This window comes from Gouania willdenowi, chromosome 6 (assembly GCF_900634775.1).
Source record: "Gouania willdenowi chromosome 6, fGouWil2.1, whole genome shotgun sequence".
NCBI lineage: Eukaryota > Metazoa > Chordata > Actinopteri > Blenniiformes > Gobiesocidae > Gouania > Gouania willdenowi.
In genome coordinates, this window is record NC_041049.1 from 43,049,332 (window position 1) to 43,063,146 (window position 13,815).

The window sequence follows — 13,815 nt, forward strand, 5'->3', positions numbered from 1 at the left end:
AACCCATGACAAAGCAGTGATTTTATTCTTTCATCTTGAATTTTACAAGTCCTCATTGTTTAAAGATACAAGATTGGATATGTTTGCTCCGCCACATACGGTATTGTTGTTCTAAGTACACGCTAAAGAATTATGTTCAAAGTAATGAGGTCCAAAGTTGCATTAACGGCTATTTCTCAGCGGCTATAGGTCAGAGGTCGTGGTTGTGAAGCTTGTAAAAACAAAAGGTTTTTTTTCCCTCGGCTGTTTTGAAGATAGAACCACGAGAAGACACGGATCCAAAAATGGTCGCACTGTGAGAGCTGAAAGGCGATTACAATGATCAGCGAGACACAAATATGAATTTTCGGGCAGCAGCTGTGAGTCAAACCTCAGGTCTAACAGTTGATTGGTCAGTGGTTTCCCCTTAATGCGCTGCAGAGACTAAGATACGTTGCATTTTAATGTTAGACCAATGCCTTCTTTACGCTCATCTCTTCTTCTTCCTTTGTCAACAGTTTCATTTTAGTAACAGTAACATAAAGGACACAGCACTATTGTATTTACATCATCTAACACAGAGGTTCTCCAACCTTTTTACCCCGAGACCGCCAGAATAAAGGTTCCAGAGACCGGGGACCTCCACTGTACCTGAAGGTGGTTGAACACAGACATGAACATTGAAGAACAGTCATGTGGAGACAGGGTCATCTATAAGGGGGAATAAAGGGGAGAAAGTTTTTGGGGCCCATCCATAAAGTCAGTAAAATGATGGTCTATTGTTCTATGAATCTGTGATAATAACATTTCTTTATTTATCTGAATAATATCCACTGTTATCCAGGAAGATTATTATCATTTGGGCCATAGTATATACTGTAGTTATCTTAAAAATGTAAATCCTTGTTTTAATCAGAAATAAGTTGAAAATAACCAAAAATAGTGGATTTTAAAAATCACATAAATGGGTTAAATTAAACGAACAGTAAAAAGGGTTCAAAGTGTCAGTATTGGCTTAAAATTGGCAGAAATGGAACAATCAGTTTAAATTGGCAAATAATGGACTTGCTAAATCATGACTTTAGTTAAATTTAAAAAAAAATGAGCATGAAATATAGTGAAAAGAGGTTAAAAGTGACAATTATGGGTCAACATATGCAACATTAGGTGGGAAAAGCTGTGCAAAGGGTTTATAAGTGCCAGAAATGTGTTGAAAGTGGGAAAAAACTGCGCGGAAAAGGCATTGAAATGTGATGTAGATGTGGCAGAAATGAGAGTAACGTAGCGAAAATGCATTAAAAGGAGCAAAAATATGACAAAGAAAAAGTGATGAAAGGTTTAAATGTATCAAGTTTGGTGTAGTTGCAGAAAAAGGGTAAAAAAAAAAAACAAATTGTTCAGAAAATATTCTTAAGTTTCTTGAAGACATCTGGCGGCCCCCTCCCAGTGTCTCATGACCCCAAGGTTGAGAACCCCTGATCTTAACAGACGGCCTCTCTTTCAAACCAGTGATGTTGAGATCTTGCTGATCTGATGCATCTGGTGGAATGTAACTGACAACATTGCAGTAAAGAGACAAACAGCACTGGAAACTACAGGAATCATAAACCTATGGACTACCAGATGACTCCACACGACCAAAAGTGAACAACAACTGTTGGATGTTATTATTACACAATAACCAGTTTACTCAAAGAACTAACAGCTCAGGCGACTTTAAAACCTCCAAGATTACTACCACTCGCTCTTATTTCCACGTTTAAAGTGTCAAACAGACAAAATTGAGTCCCTGAACTTGTGTTTATCTGTGATGTGGTAATAATATGGCTTTCCGGAGAGTAACGCTTCACTTAAATGTCAGATCAATCACAGCTAAAGAGACGAACGGTGACTTTGGATTTACGCGCTTTTCCAGGTGAATGATTTGCTTTGAAAAGCTCTCGACAGTAAAAAGGTCAGTGAGAGACAAACAGTGAAGGTAGTTTATGTGAAGCTCGTGACATTCAAAGTTAATTCCGAGTCAACTTTTAAAATCCCGTCAGAGTGCCACTGCGATCCCAAAAAATTCCCACCATTGTTCCCAGTCTTGTAAAGTCACATAATGTCTACTTTCTATACACTTATTTACAACACACACATTTTACACGCAACACAAGAATCAAGCCTGATCTGCTCCTCACTGTTCGTCCCACCAACGTCTCTATCAGTGGAAATCACTAATAACTAACGACATATTTACAGCTCATTCCTCACATTCTACTCCCAATTCCAGCTCTGATTGTAATCTGTATCTCTTGGTGTGTCCGTGTGCATTAACCTGACTAGCCATGCATTGAAAAGTGATCGAGCTCAGTAGTTGGTATATTCATTTTCACTTCAAATTAACTAAATTAACAGGTGCTCAGCATCTTTGTTTTTTTTTATAAAATAAAAAAAAAGAGAAAAAGAAATAAAGGCGATAAATCCACGATGAGGATCATGGAAATACATTTTAAAAAAAGGAAAGGGGGAGTGAATGAAGTCAGTCAGATGCCAAGCAAAGAGTAGAAATGAGGACGCCGGCTTTGGAAGGACACAGGAGGAGTCATTTACGCTGGAGTGAAATATGAAACCAACACCCTAACCCCTTACAGCAGCACCCCCTGGTGGCACACGAGCATGCTGCAGAGGAGGAAGGTTGCCGTGGAAACGCTTTTCTACTCCAGGTAGATGTCCTCAGTGGGACAGGCGTACTCCAGATGCTCCTGGTAGTACTCCTGAAACGCTCGCCTGCAAAAACAAGACAGACAAGGATTTCACCTTCAAAATAAAATAACCAGTACAAGGAACTCAGGAGGTCATTTATCTACAGGTACATCTAAAAAATCTGAATATCATGAAAAAGTTCAGAAAGTTGAAATCCCTAAATATGTTATAGATGAATGACACATAGAGTGAAATATTTCAAGACCATTTTTCTTTAAATTTTGATGATGAAGGCTTAAGGATAATTAAACCTATTATTCTGTCTCAGAAAATTAGATTATTACAGCATCTCTGAGTCTCTCACATCACATTCAAATGTAACCATTTCAATTATAATAAATATAGACATTATCTACTATTGTAGAGAGTTTATAAAAGGGGGAAAATGCTGTTTAATTATTATTATTATTATTACTAATAAATTGAATTCATTTTGCATTATTATTATCATCATTATTATTGTAACTTTTGTTTTACATATATTTTAATTTATATTACTGCTAATATTATTATTATCAATATATAATAATAATAATTATTATTATTATTAATATTATTATAATATAATATTTATTATTATTATTTTATCTTTTTATATTTCAATTTGTACTGCTAATTTAAATTAATTATTGCTAATATTATTATTACAATATATAATAATAATGATAATAATAATAATAATGATAATTTAATAAAATATAATAATAATAATTATTATTATTATTAGCAGTAGTAGTGGTAGTATTTATATTATTATTATTTTCATTACAAACATTTAAATTTTATTTACTACTAATATTATTTTTTTACCAATAATAATAATAATAATAATAATAATAATAATAATAATATCCAATAATGTATAAGTAATGTGTAGTGCTGATTAGTTCTCATACAATCAGAATCAACAAGAATGAATAAGTCTCTGTGCACTATTGCCTAAGACTCACTTCAAATGTAAGCAGAACAAAAGCTTCCCTGTTAAATACATTATTCACTGTATTATTATAGCGTAGTGGTGATTAGATGGGACTCAGCATGCAGCCTTTAAACTCACAGCTTTCCCCCTTTTCTATCCACACACAATAAAATACATTGTCAGAACAGATTCCCTTTAATCCATGTTTGGACCACAGTAGCAGAGTTCTGAAAGCAGCAAAAACATCCATTGATGTGTGTGAGGCCATTGGCAGGTAACGGCTCAGTTTTTGGACGTACCCAACACATTCAGCTACAGGTCTCATGGACTCCTGGGAAACAAACACATGGCAGGCAAATCTGTTGAGCAGTGGATGTTTGGTGATGAAGCCAAAGTAGCTGCAGAGAGAGCAAACAGGGTTATTAATAATAATAATAATAATAATAATAATAATAATAATAATAATAATAATAATAATACAGAATCCATTGTTTGATATTGCATGTGGTGTTTAAATTTGAAAAAGAATAATAATTATTTAAGCTCTTTAAGCTTTATTCCTCTTCCTGCACTGTATGTCCGTTTCTGTGATGTTATGATTTGTTTTTTTAATTCATCAATACAAAATCAATACATTAAAAACTACAATTTTAAATAGTATTTTTTGTTTTTATTGCTAGACATTTCAGGCGACCCCATTTGAATGTTATTTTCAGGCGACGTCCACCCTTGGGGTCACAACTCCAAGGTTAAAAAACCCTGCATTATGTAACACATAGGAAAGGAAATGAGCAGTGGTGGTTTACCAGTTGTTCCTCGGATGGCATCCACAGAATGAGATGTTTTTCATCTGGAAGAAGTGACTACATCTGTCGTACTGAGGACATAGACACACATCAGATAAAAGCAAAGTTGGATTATAATTCATCATTAATGAGTCAATTTCAATCTGTTATTTGTTTTCACCTCATCAAGAGTGTCGTACTCATCCTCCAGACTCATGATCAGTTTTACTCCCTGCAAACTAATCTCCAGCTCACACAGAGACGGAGGTCTCACGTGGACCGTTCGTTTCCTAGACAGAGCGATCTAACAGGTGAACAAAAAAAGGACACAAATCAACCCCAACACGCTCAACCAGACCAAATGAAAAGTCTTTATCCTGAGCTTGAATCTATTCAACAATGAATACAGTAAGACAGAGACGGGCAACTTTGATCACAGATGTGTTATTGTCTGATCCGAGGGACACAGTATCAGAATATCATCTCAGTAGTTACAATAATGACCAATCAGATTATTAACACATGAAAGAAATAAAGGGTTTGTGTTGTTGTTTTGTATATTTTCCTTTATTCCTGCACCTGTACTACGGAGCTGGATAAATATATCCTGGATATCGCTCCGTTAGCGGGCTTCACCTAACTAAACATTCTCTGTCAGATAGCCCCTGTCCTACAAAGCAGGATATAAATATGTTCACTTAGCTAAGACAGGTGATTTCAACCTGGCTGTGTGCGCTCCAGTGGAAGGGGAGGAGATTGCAGCGTCAGACCAATTACAATCAGATAAACTGTGTAGAACAACTTACATTGCAATTGAGGAATAATTCTTTAAAATTATGAAGAATTAAAATCAATAATTCAGACCACAAACAACACTGTTGTATCAGAAAAAGCAGCAAGGAATGGATGCAGGAATTGATGAGTGTTAATGCTTAAATTACTGAGATTATACATACTGTAATTCATCAGAGAAAATGGACACTGATTTCACTTTATTAAGGCACAGACCTTGTCTGTGGCTCTGATGCTGCATTCATACAGCTCAGCCTACATCATACGGTGGACAATATTTACATTTTTTACATCCTGTTTAATTTTTACAGGACTGAGGCTCTCGCACACAAGTTTTATCAGCTGACTAATGTTGGTCAGTCCATCAGATATAAATCTATATTTTTCCTATAGGATGTCATTGGTAAATGAAAGGATAAATATTCTCTCTCCTGTCAGTGTCACATCAGATCCATGCAGTGACGTATTCACACAATCATCCTCCTTTTATTGGGCAGCTCAGATCTTATCAATTCATAACCTGGTCCCGACCAGGTTAAATGTTCAGCCTAAGTTACCATGGTGATTTAGCCCTATAAGAAGTTAACCAGTGTCGTAGTACAGGACACAGCGATGAAATCCCGGAAGTTAGTGTGATAAGAGGAAATCCAGCCTTGTAGTATAGGCCCGTGTGTACCCCTGTGTTGGAGTCATTTACGTGTATTTTTGTTGTTTCTAAATTTTGCAGTAATTCCTTTATAAAATTGTTGTCGTCTTATCTGTGTTTCTGTTTTTGGAATACATTTGTGTAACTTTGGTGTTTTGTGTTGTTTTTTGTTGTCATAATGTGTGTTTTTGGAGTCATTTTATGTATTTTTCTATCATTTTGTCATTTGTGTTTACTAAGGGTCTCATGTGGGCCAACAGTTGCCCACGTGTGTTTAAAAGAATCTGATTAGAATTAAAAAAAATCTGTTACTAAATGTACTAATAACTAAATGTGTCCAATAACATGTGAGGGATTTAATGAAGTATTCCTACCTTCTGCATGGCGGCACAAAGGATCCCGTTGCCTTGGTGAAAAGGAACCTCGACAGATCCCAAAAACTGAACGCTGAAGTTCTCGATCCATGCTGGATTTCTCTTCATTCCTACATCATGGAATTATGAAGTGTTATTCTCCATAAATTCAGCATGAAACAAAAACCCCACACACGTCTGTCCACTTACCAAGCAGCTCTTTGGATTGGCCGATGACCTCATGGGCGTAGAAGGCAGGGAAGATGCCCCGCTCACCTGTACGCATGTTGTACCCTCTGTACCAATAGTCATCTTCCTCTTCCTCCACAAATAAAGGATCGTCCACGTCCAGTTCCAGCTCATCTGCATGTCTGGGAATAAACCTTCAGAAGGCAAGAAAAAAAGGTCAAAGGTTAAAACATATACAGATGATTTACATTGTTTTTATCTCTGTCCTGTTTGTAAAGTAAAAAACACATACAAAATTACAGAAAAATACACAAAATGACTCCAGCAACACACAAGGTAACGACAAAAATACACAAAAATAACAGAAACAGATACAAAACAAACTCAAAAATACACAAAAAAGACTCGTAACGCACAAAACAACAACAGAAATACACAGAATGACTCCAAAAACACACAAGAACAAAATGATTTATAACAAAAACAAAAAAAAACCATATGTTTTTTTAATGCATTAATGCTCGGATTGGCCATTATTCATAAATGCTGACGAGAATGTTAAACATGACTCCAAAAACACATTAAATGTCAGAAAAATATACAAAACATCATCAAAAATACACAAAATGACGACAAAAAAATACAAAATGACAACAAAAAACAACAGCAAACTCACAAAATTAGAGAAAATTACACAAATTGACTACAAAAACACATATAATCCCTTTGTTGTTTCCTGCAATAATAAACAGAATGGTCACTATTCCGAATGATAACATGATTGTTGATAATGTGACCCTCAGATTAGAAAATCCTGTTTTCATGGCCACTGCTGTTATAAAAGTTGCCTGTCTTTGAATGAAAGTGACCACCCTTTAGCTGTTTTTCTTTGTATCATTGTGTTGTTGCAGTGGCGTCACACCAGACTGTCTCACCTGTAGACTGCCCTGTGTGTCTGATCGTGCTCCTCTCCATCAATGGTACAGGAGAAAAGTCCAAAGGACTCCGTGCCTTCAGAAAACACAAACACCAGTTTGACCACATCAAACCAACAACTAACCAATAAAAGGAAAAACTGTTCAGCACTGGGAACAACTGGTGGTGGATCTCAGTGGTAGGGCCCATGATAGGGAGAGGATGAAGACCTGGCTCAGGTGGTAGTGGGGGTAGTCTTCTGATCAAGAGGTTGAGGGTTCGATACTAGCCTACACCTGTTGAAGTGTCCTTGTGCAAGACACTGAACCTTGTTGCTCCCAGTGGTCGACTAGCACCTCTCATAGCATCTCTCTCCCATTGGTGTGTGAATGGGTTAATGAGCTGTTATTGTAAAGTGCTTTGAGACTACTTCAGCGTAAGGATAAAGCACTATATAAATCAAGTCCATTTACCATTAATGCATGTGATTATTCTATTTTAGTCTGAATGGTTAATCAGACGAATAACAGAACAGAAGAAGAGTTGTTATGATGTGCTGAGAGTCCTCATATACTGTATGTCATTTATATTTTATTCACACAGTAATGTGTCACAGTAATGTGTCACACTGACACTGATGGGTGAGTACCCATTAGTAGACGATGGAAAATATGACTGGGTTGTTATGGCAATAAACATCCTGCTGTCTTTGTTCCCTTCACAGCAGAAGCGTCAAACTCATTTTTCTTTAATTGCCACATACAGTATGACCCAGTTTGATCTCAAGTTAGCCAGAGCAGGAAAAAAATCTATGTTTTGGGGAGGAAAAACATCAAATTCAACAGTGAGGCTCACCAGTTTGCACTAAAATTTTCTTAAAATTTGCAATGTAATTTGCCATTTGCGAAGATTTGACGGTTTTAGAAAAAAGTTGGGTAACACTTTACTTGAAGTTTTATACATAAGGCTGTCTTTATCTGTCATTAGCATGAATAAGGTGTAATGAAGGCTGTCATTAGGTGTCGTTCGCTTAATTATGACACCTTTGGAGCTATGTTGTCATTTTTGGGTTCGGTGGAAGGATCTAGTGGGGTTAGCTAGGGTAACAAACGACACTAAATGACAGCCTTCATGACACCTTATAATAATAATAATAATAATAATAATAATAATGCATTGGATTTTATATAGTGCTTTATCATAGACACTCAAAGCGCTTTACAGAATTCATGCTAATGACAAGTGTCATGTCATAATAATGACAAGTGTCATGTCAGCCTTTATGTATAAAACTTTAATATTACAGCTTTAATATTACAAGTCCCATTGTCTTGTGAGGGAGTTTTATTGAATTTGGAAATTTGGAGGGAGTGAGATATGTACAAAATGTGCAAAAATGTAGCCTTTCCATTTGATCACATCAGAACCAAGACTCTGTGAAAGTGTGATGGTCAGCAATTTGTTTACAGCAGCATCTCAGATCCTCACAGTTCAATTCCAGAGAACCACCAAACACAGCTGCTCACTTCATAAAAATTAGCAGTGCCAGTCATTGGCACACAGAGCGTTTCAGTATTAGTGGTTCACTTGGTTCTTTAGAAGAACTTCAACCGCTTCTAAACACGTCTGATGTTTGAAGATGCTGCTAATAATTGTATCCAGCTTTAGGCTGGAGGAGGGTCTTATTCTACTTATTATTAGAGGTTGTACATGAACAGATTGGTGCACTAGCGCCCCTCAATTTGAGGTCAAAAGCTGAATAGTTAGGTTTCATTTCTGCTATACATGACTGTGTCATTCTCATTTATTTATGAAGTCTTGCAGCCCAGGTGGTCAATCAACACCAAATGCTTCTGTGATCAACCGGTATAATATGATTGATGCATTGGGCAGCCCTGCTTTAAGGTGTAATTTAATATTGATATATGTGTGTAAAACTTACTAGAGGAGCGAGAGGTACTGTTGACAAACACATTGAGGAACTTCTTGGAGAATGGAAGGTCAGCCTCAGGTGAGGAGTCCTCAGAGGAGCTGAGAAGTTCTGGCCGGATGTCGCCATCCTCCCGATCGTAGCCTGTCTCCCGGGTTCCCAAAGGTTCTTCATCACACAGAGTCGACAGCTCACTGTCGTCACTCAACACAGACGTGCACCTGAAGGGATGAGACATTTTAAATATCTACCCGGGCTTCATGTTGGACAGAAACCAAAGTGTGAATTACAGTTTTTTGGTTAAATTCAAGCGTCATTGGGCTAACCTTCTAAGGCTGACGAGTTCCAGTGTCGTATTCTCATCTACTACTAATGTGTACTTCATCGAGTCGTAGGCCAGTCCGTCCTCCTCACTGGAAGGTCTGAGTGCCAGTTCTTTTTCACACAGTGGGCGGTCATGGTCAGGTAGGGGACGATCAGGAACGCTGGTATCAATGGGTGGAGAACTGTCCAGCTCTAAGTCACTGCCTTTGTAGGACTGTGTCCTCGGTCCTCCCAGGTACGGATAAGAGCCTCTGTCATCCTCCTCTTCCTCATTGTCTGTGGAGTAGGTGAGGCTGAAGCAGCGGTTGGTCTGAGCAGTGGGCAGGTCCAGGGTCAAGCTTTGTTTGACTTCAGTGATTCGCTCCAGGGAGGCAGATGAGCGACCTGCTGGCTTAGCTTCTGTTTCCCGCCCATCATCTTTGTCGCTGATGATGCTCTCGCTGAAGCTCGGTGAGTCCAGATCCTTCCTTCCATTGAACATGGTCAAGTCATTATTGGGCTCTTCATACTCATGCTGTCTCTTTGTATTTTTAGACTCCTTATCTGTGAAGTTCTTGTCACAAGTAAACATGGAGCTAGCTACCAAGGCTCCACTCTCATTGTTTGAACAGGGATCTAAAATCAGCGTGGTGTCTCCAGTGGGATTGCCTGGGCGTACTTCCATCTTGACCTTTTTAAAGCCTTCTTCTTCCTTGATTTCCTCTAATGCGTCTAACTCCACCATCCTCTCTTGGTCCTCATCTGCAAATCCATCTGCTTCACCGATGTCTGAAGAGGGTGAAATGGTGTCGGACACAGACACTTTCCTTTTGAAACAGTCCTCGGGACAGCTGATTGGGTACGAACCCTCTGAGATCATCCTGTTGACCAAGTTGCTGAGCAGCCAGGGAGAGTCTGAGTTCTCACTCAGTTCATCTTCGCTTTCTGATTCCGACTCTCCTTCACTTGTTCCTTCGTAATCATCTGTGTTTGGCATGAGCCGCGGTCCCACTGGCAGGTAGAAGGAACGCTTGAAGCTCTCCAGGCTGTGATCTGGCTCAATCTGGAGAACCATCTGTCTGGAAAGACTGTCATCGCAACACTGAGCTGGAGGCAAAGTCTCATCTGGGTCAGCCTGGTGCTCACAGGAAAGCTCATGATCCACATCCTGCATTTTCACCAGAGCCAGGCTGTCATCATAGGTCTCGTGTGGCAGGATGGGGGAGTCAATGGGCGACGGTGTGGCAATAGTGGGTGAGGGGAGAGGTGAGGGCGAAGACAGAGGGAAGCCTTCTTTGATTGGATCGGGTTGACCCAGGAGCAGTGACGCCTTCAGTCCAACAATTCCACTGTCCTGCTCTAACTCTGTATCAGGGTCCAGTTCCTGATCTGATGTGGGCGAGCTGGCTTCCTCAATAGAATTGGTGAGATGAGACGAGCGCCCACTGCTACTGTCGTCACTGGTTAGGTCCAGCTCGGTCTCTGAGATAGAGGAAATCATGTTGGACACCACAGTGCCACAAGCAAAGGCCGCCTCCAGTTCACCTTCAATGTCAGAGTCGGAACCTGGAGAGCTAAGATCTTTGTCCTGGTCCGAGGTCACATAGCCCCGCTGGTTCATATCTGCTATCCCTGGGTCTGATGATGGAGAAGTGGAGTCATTTGCAGCCGAATCCACAGCTGAAGCTTCAGGACCAGTAGAACTATTGGACTTGTCGTGGGCCTCTAAACGGCTGGACGACAGATAGCTGGAGTATGACGCAGGTTTGGAGGGTTCGATGCTGGGGAATTCTATGTAAGACGACTGGCTGTCCTCACAGGCCTTGTTGTAACTTTCTTTGCACATAAACTCCACTTCAAAGTCTTTCTCTAGCTCGTCATCTGACAGCGGCGTATCAGAACCATCGTTACCCCCAATGGGTGCCGTAGAGGACAAGCAGCGGCTTGTTCCGTCCGGGTCAAGATCATTCTCCGGCTCCATGCCCGACTCGCTGGTGATTGTGTAGGTGTCCGTCGCCCGTCGGTTTGAGTGTTTGTGGTTGTGGTCACTGTTGTTGAGGTCATGGTCCACTTCTGTGTCTGAACACTGTGAGTGCTCATCGACAGAAGGAACTCGAGTCGTCTGGATGGGAGGGTCAGCCTTGGGCTCGGTGTTGGTAGCTGTCTTATGTTGACCAAAGGAGCCTGTAACATCACAAACATAGTAAACAGAAATAAAATGGCATTAAACAAATATAATGCACATAGGTAAAGATGACACGGTACACAGAATAAGAACAGGAACATCAAAAAAACTGAAGTGAAAGATATTTGATCAATAGGATGCAGCATGAAAAGCAGGGTTGGGGTCAATTACAATTGTAAACGTGTAATTGATCATAATTTACAATTATGGCATAATTATAATTTTAATTTTAAAACTGTTGCTGTTGTATTCATAATTAAATTGTAACGGAGTTCAGATCATTGACTGTAATTGTAGTTGCCATGAAAATGATATAAAAATTGTCAATTATAATTTAACATAAAACTGAGGAACAATGTTCTATGTACATTTCTACACATATGTAGTAAATTATAAAAATATGCTTAATATCAAGATTTCTCATTTTACCATTAACAGACACAAAAAAGGCTCAGAGGCCCACACAATAAATATTAAAACTTATATTTTGATTGATTAGGAAGCCTAAGGTAACCAATAAAAAGGAAAAAAAATAGATGAAAGACAATTGTTTTTAGTGTATTTTACACCTGATTTAGGACCCAATAGATGCTAATAGAAGAGGATGGTTAACTTTTATTAGGTCATCTATTTCAGGCTCGGTAATTTAAATTCATTATAATTGAACTTTAGTAATTGATAATTAGTAATTGTAAGAGGCTTTCTAAGGATTCAAAAATAATTCTAATTTAATTGTAATTGGAGAAAATACTGGTCACTCTATTCTTAATTTAATTGTAATCGAACATGAAGATACTTGAAGATGTAATTGTAACTGAAAAAAGTAATTGACCCCAACCCCGATAAAAAGACATGCAAATTTGATCAGTGAAGTGAATAATTTCTACAACATCACATGAATCCACAACACAACACTACTACACCAACGCTGATGTCAATGGGATGAGCTCCAAAATGGCATGGCGGGCCTTCTTGTTACCGTATTCAGGCCGCTCGCGCCTGTTGCCCTCCATGTCGCAGAGGAGGGGCCTATGAGGAGATTGGGAAATCCCGCCCTCTCCTGTCTGTTTGGGTGGAGTACCTTTGCTCTGTGACCCGGGGACCTGGCAAACTGGAGAGCTTGGGCACTGGACAGTCACATGACCAGCATCCTCCAGACATGAGTGAGTGGGAGACAAACGGCCTGGGGGTAGATCAGATTACGTAATGACTCAACATCATACAGCATGATCAGGAAATCCTTAGATAAACTCAATATGACCATTAGCTGAACGATTTTGTTAAAATTAGATTGATTCTGATAAAGCTTAGAGCTGCTAGAGACAATAGTCTTTGATCAGGTAAAGACAAAGTGTGGGCCTCATAGATCAATAAATCCAACATCATTTGCCCAAAAATAAACATGTAAAATGATAAAATCACCATCAAAAATTTGTTTTTTAAACATTCTCTTAATAACATTGTTGGAAAGGTTTTATGCATTGCACTGTGTGGTGTGGCATCCGCTAGACCAAGTATTCTCAACCTTGGCGTCAGGACCCCATTTGGGATCACAAGACATTGGTAAGGGCTCGCCAGATGCCTTCAACAAACTAAGAAAAACAATTTGAGCCCAGTTTTGCTTATTTTTACCCTTTTTCTGCAACGACACAAAACTTGTCATATTTAAACCTATTTTCATCACTTTTTCTTGCAATATTTTTGCTTCTTTTAATGCATTTTAGCTACATTACTCCCATTTCTGCTACTTCTCCATCAAATTTCAATGCCTTGTCTGCACATTGTCAGCATAAACCCTGTCCACCGCTTTTCCCACCTAATGTCTCATATGTTGTCCCATCATTGTCACTTTTAACCTCTTTTCACCATAGTTCATGCTTAATTTTGCCAATTTAACCACATTCAAGATTTGTCATGCCTATAATTTACCAGTTCAAACTAATTGTTCCCACTTTTTAAATGACATTATGCCAATTTCCCCCTCCCCCCATTTCTGTTCCTTTTAAGAATTGACACTTGAGCCTGTTTTACTACTTTTTCTGTCTGTTTTTGTCCACTCTAATTTGCGACTTTG

The 13,815-nt window shown here is 38.9% G+C and overlaps 1 protein-coding gene across 2 annotated transcripts in view; it reads right to left on the bottom strand.

Annotated features, from left to right (window-relative positions):
* Positions 1 to 1,828: 1,828 nt before the first annotated feature.
* mapk8ip2 (mitogen-activated protein kinase 8 interacting protein 2) overlaps positions 1,829 to 13,815 on the bottom strand; it is a 38,134-nt gene continuing 26,147 nt past the window's right edge. Inside the window, exons 5-14 of one of the 2 annotated variants that reach the window (XM_028450402.1) lie at positions 12,823 to 12,924; positions 9,580 to 11,740; positions 9,266 to 9,474; positions 7,344 to 7,419; positions 6,430 to 6,602; positions 6,241 to 6,350; positions 4,610 to 4,732; positions 4,450 to 4,520; positions 3,943 to 4,041; positions 1,829 to 2,748 (exon numbers count right to left, since the gene is read on the bottom strand). In XM_028450402.1, coding sequence (XP_028306203.1) covers positions 2,676 to 2,748; positions 3,943 to 4,041; positions 4,450 to 4,520; positions 4,610 to 4,732; positions 6,241 to 6,350; positions 6,430 to 6,602; positions 7,344 to 7,419; positions 9,266 to 9,474; positions 9,580 to 11,740; positions 12,823 to 12,924 — 3,197 coding nt within the window. In that variant the 3' untranslated portion in view covers positions 1,829 to 2,675. Of the gene's footprint in view, positions 2,749 to 3,942; positions 4,042 to 4,449; positions 4,521 to 4,609; positions 4,733 to 6,240; positions 6,351 to 6,429; positions 6,603 to 7,343; positions 7,420 to 9,265; positions 9,475 to 9,579; positions 11,741 to 12,720; positions 12,925 to 13,815 lie in introns of both variants that reach the window. The other variant, XM_028450401.1, reaches the window with a different exon arrangement.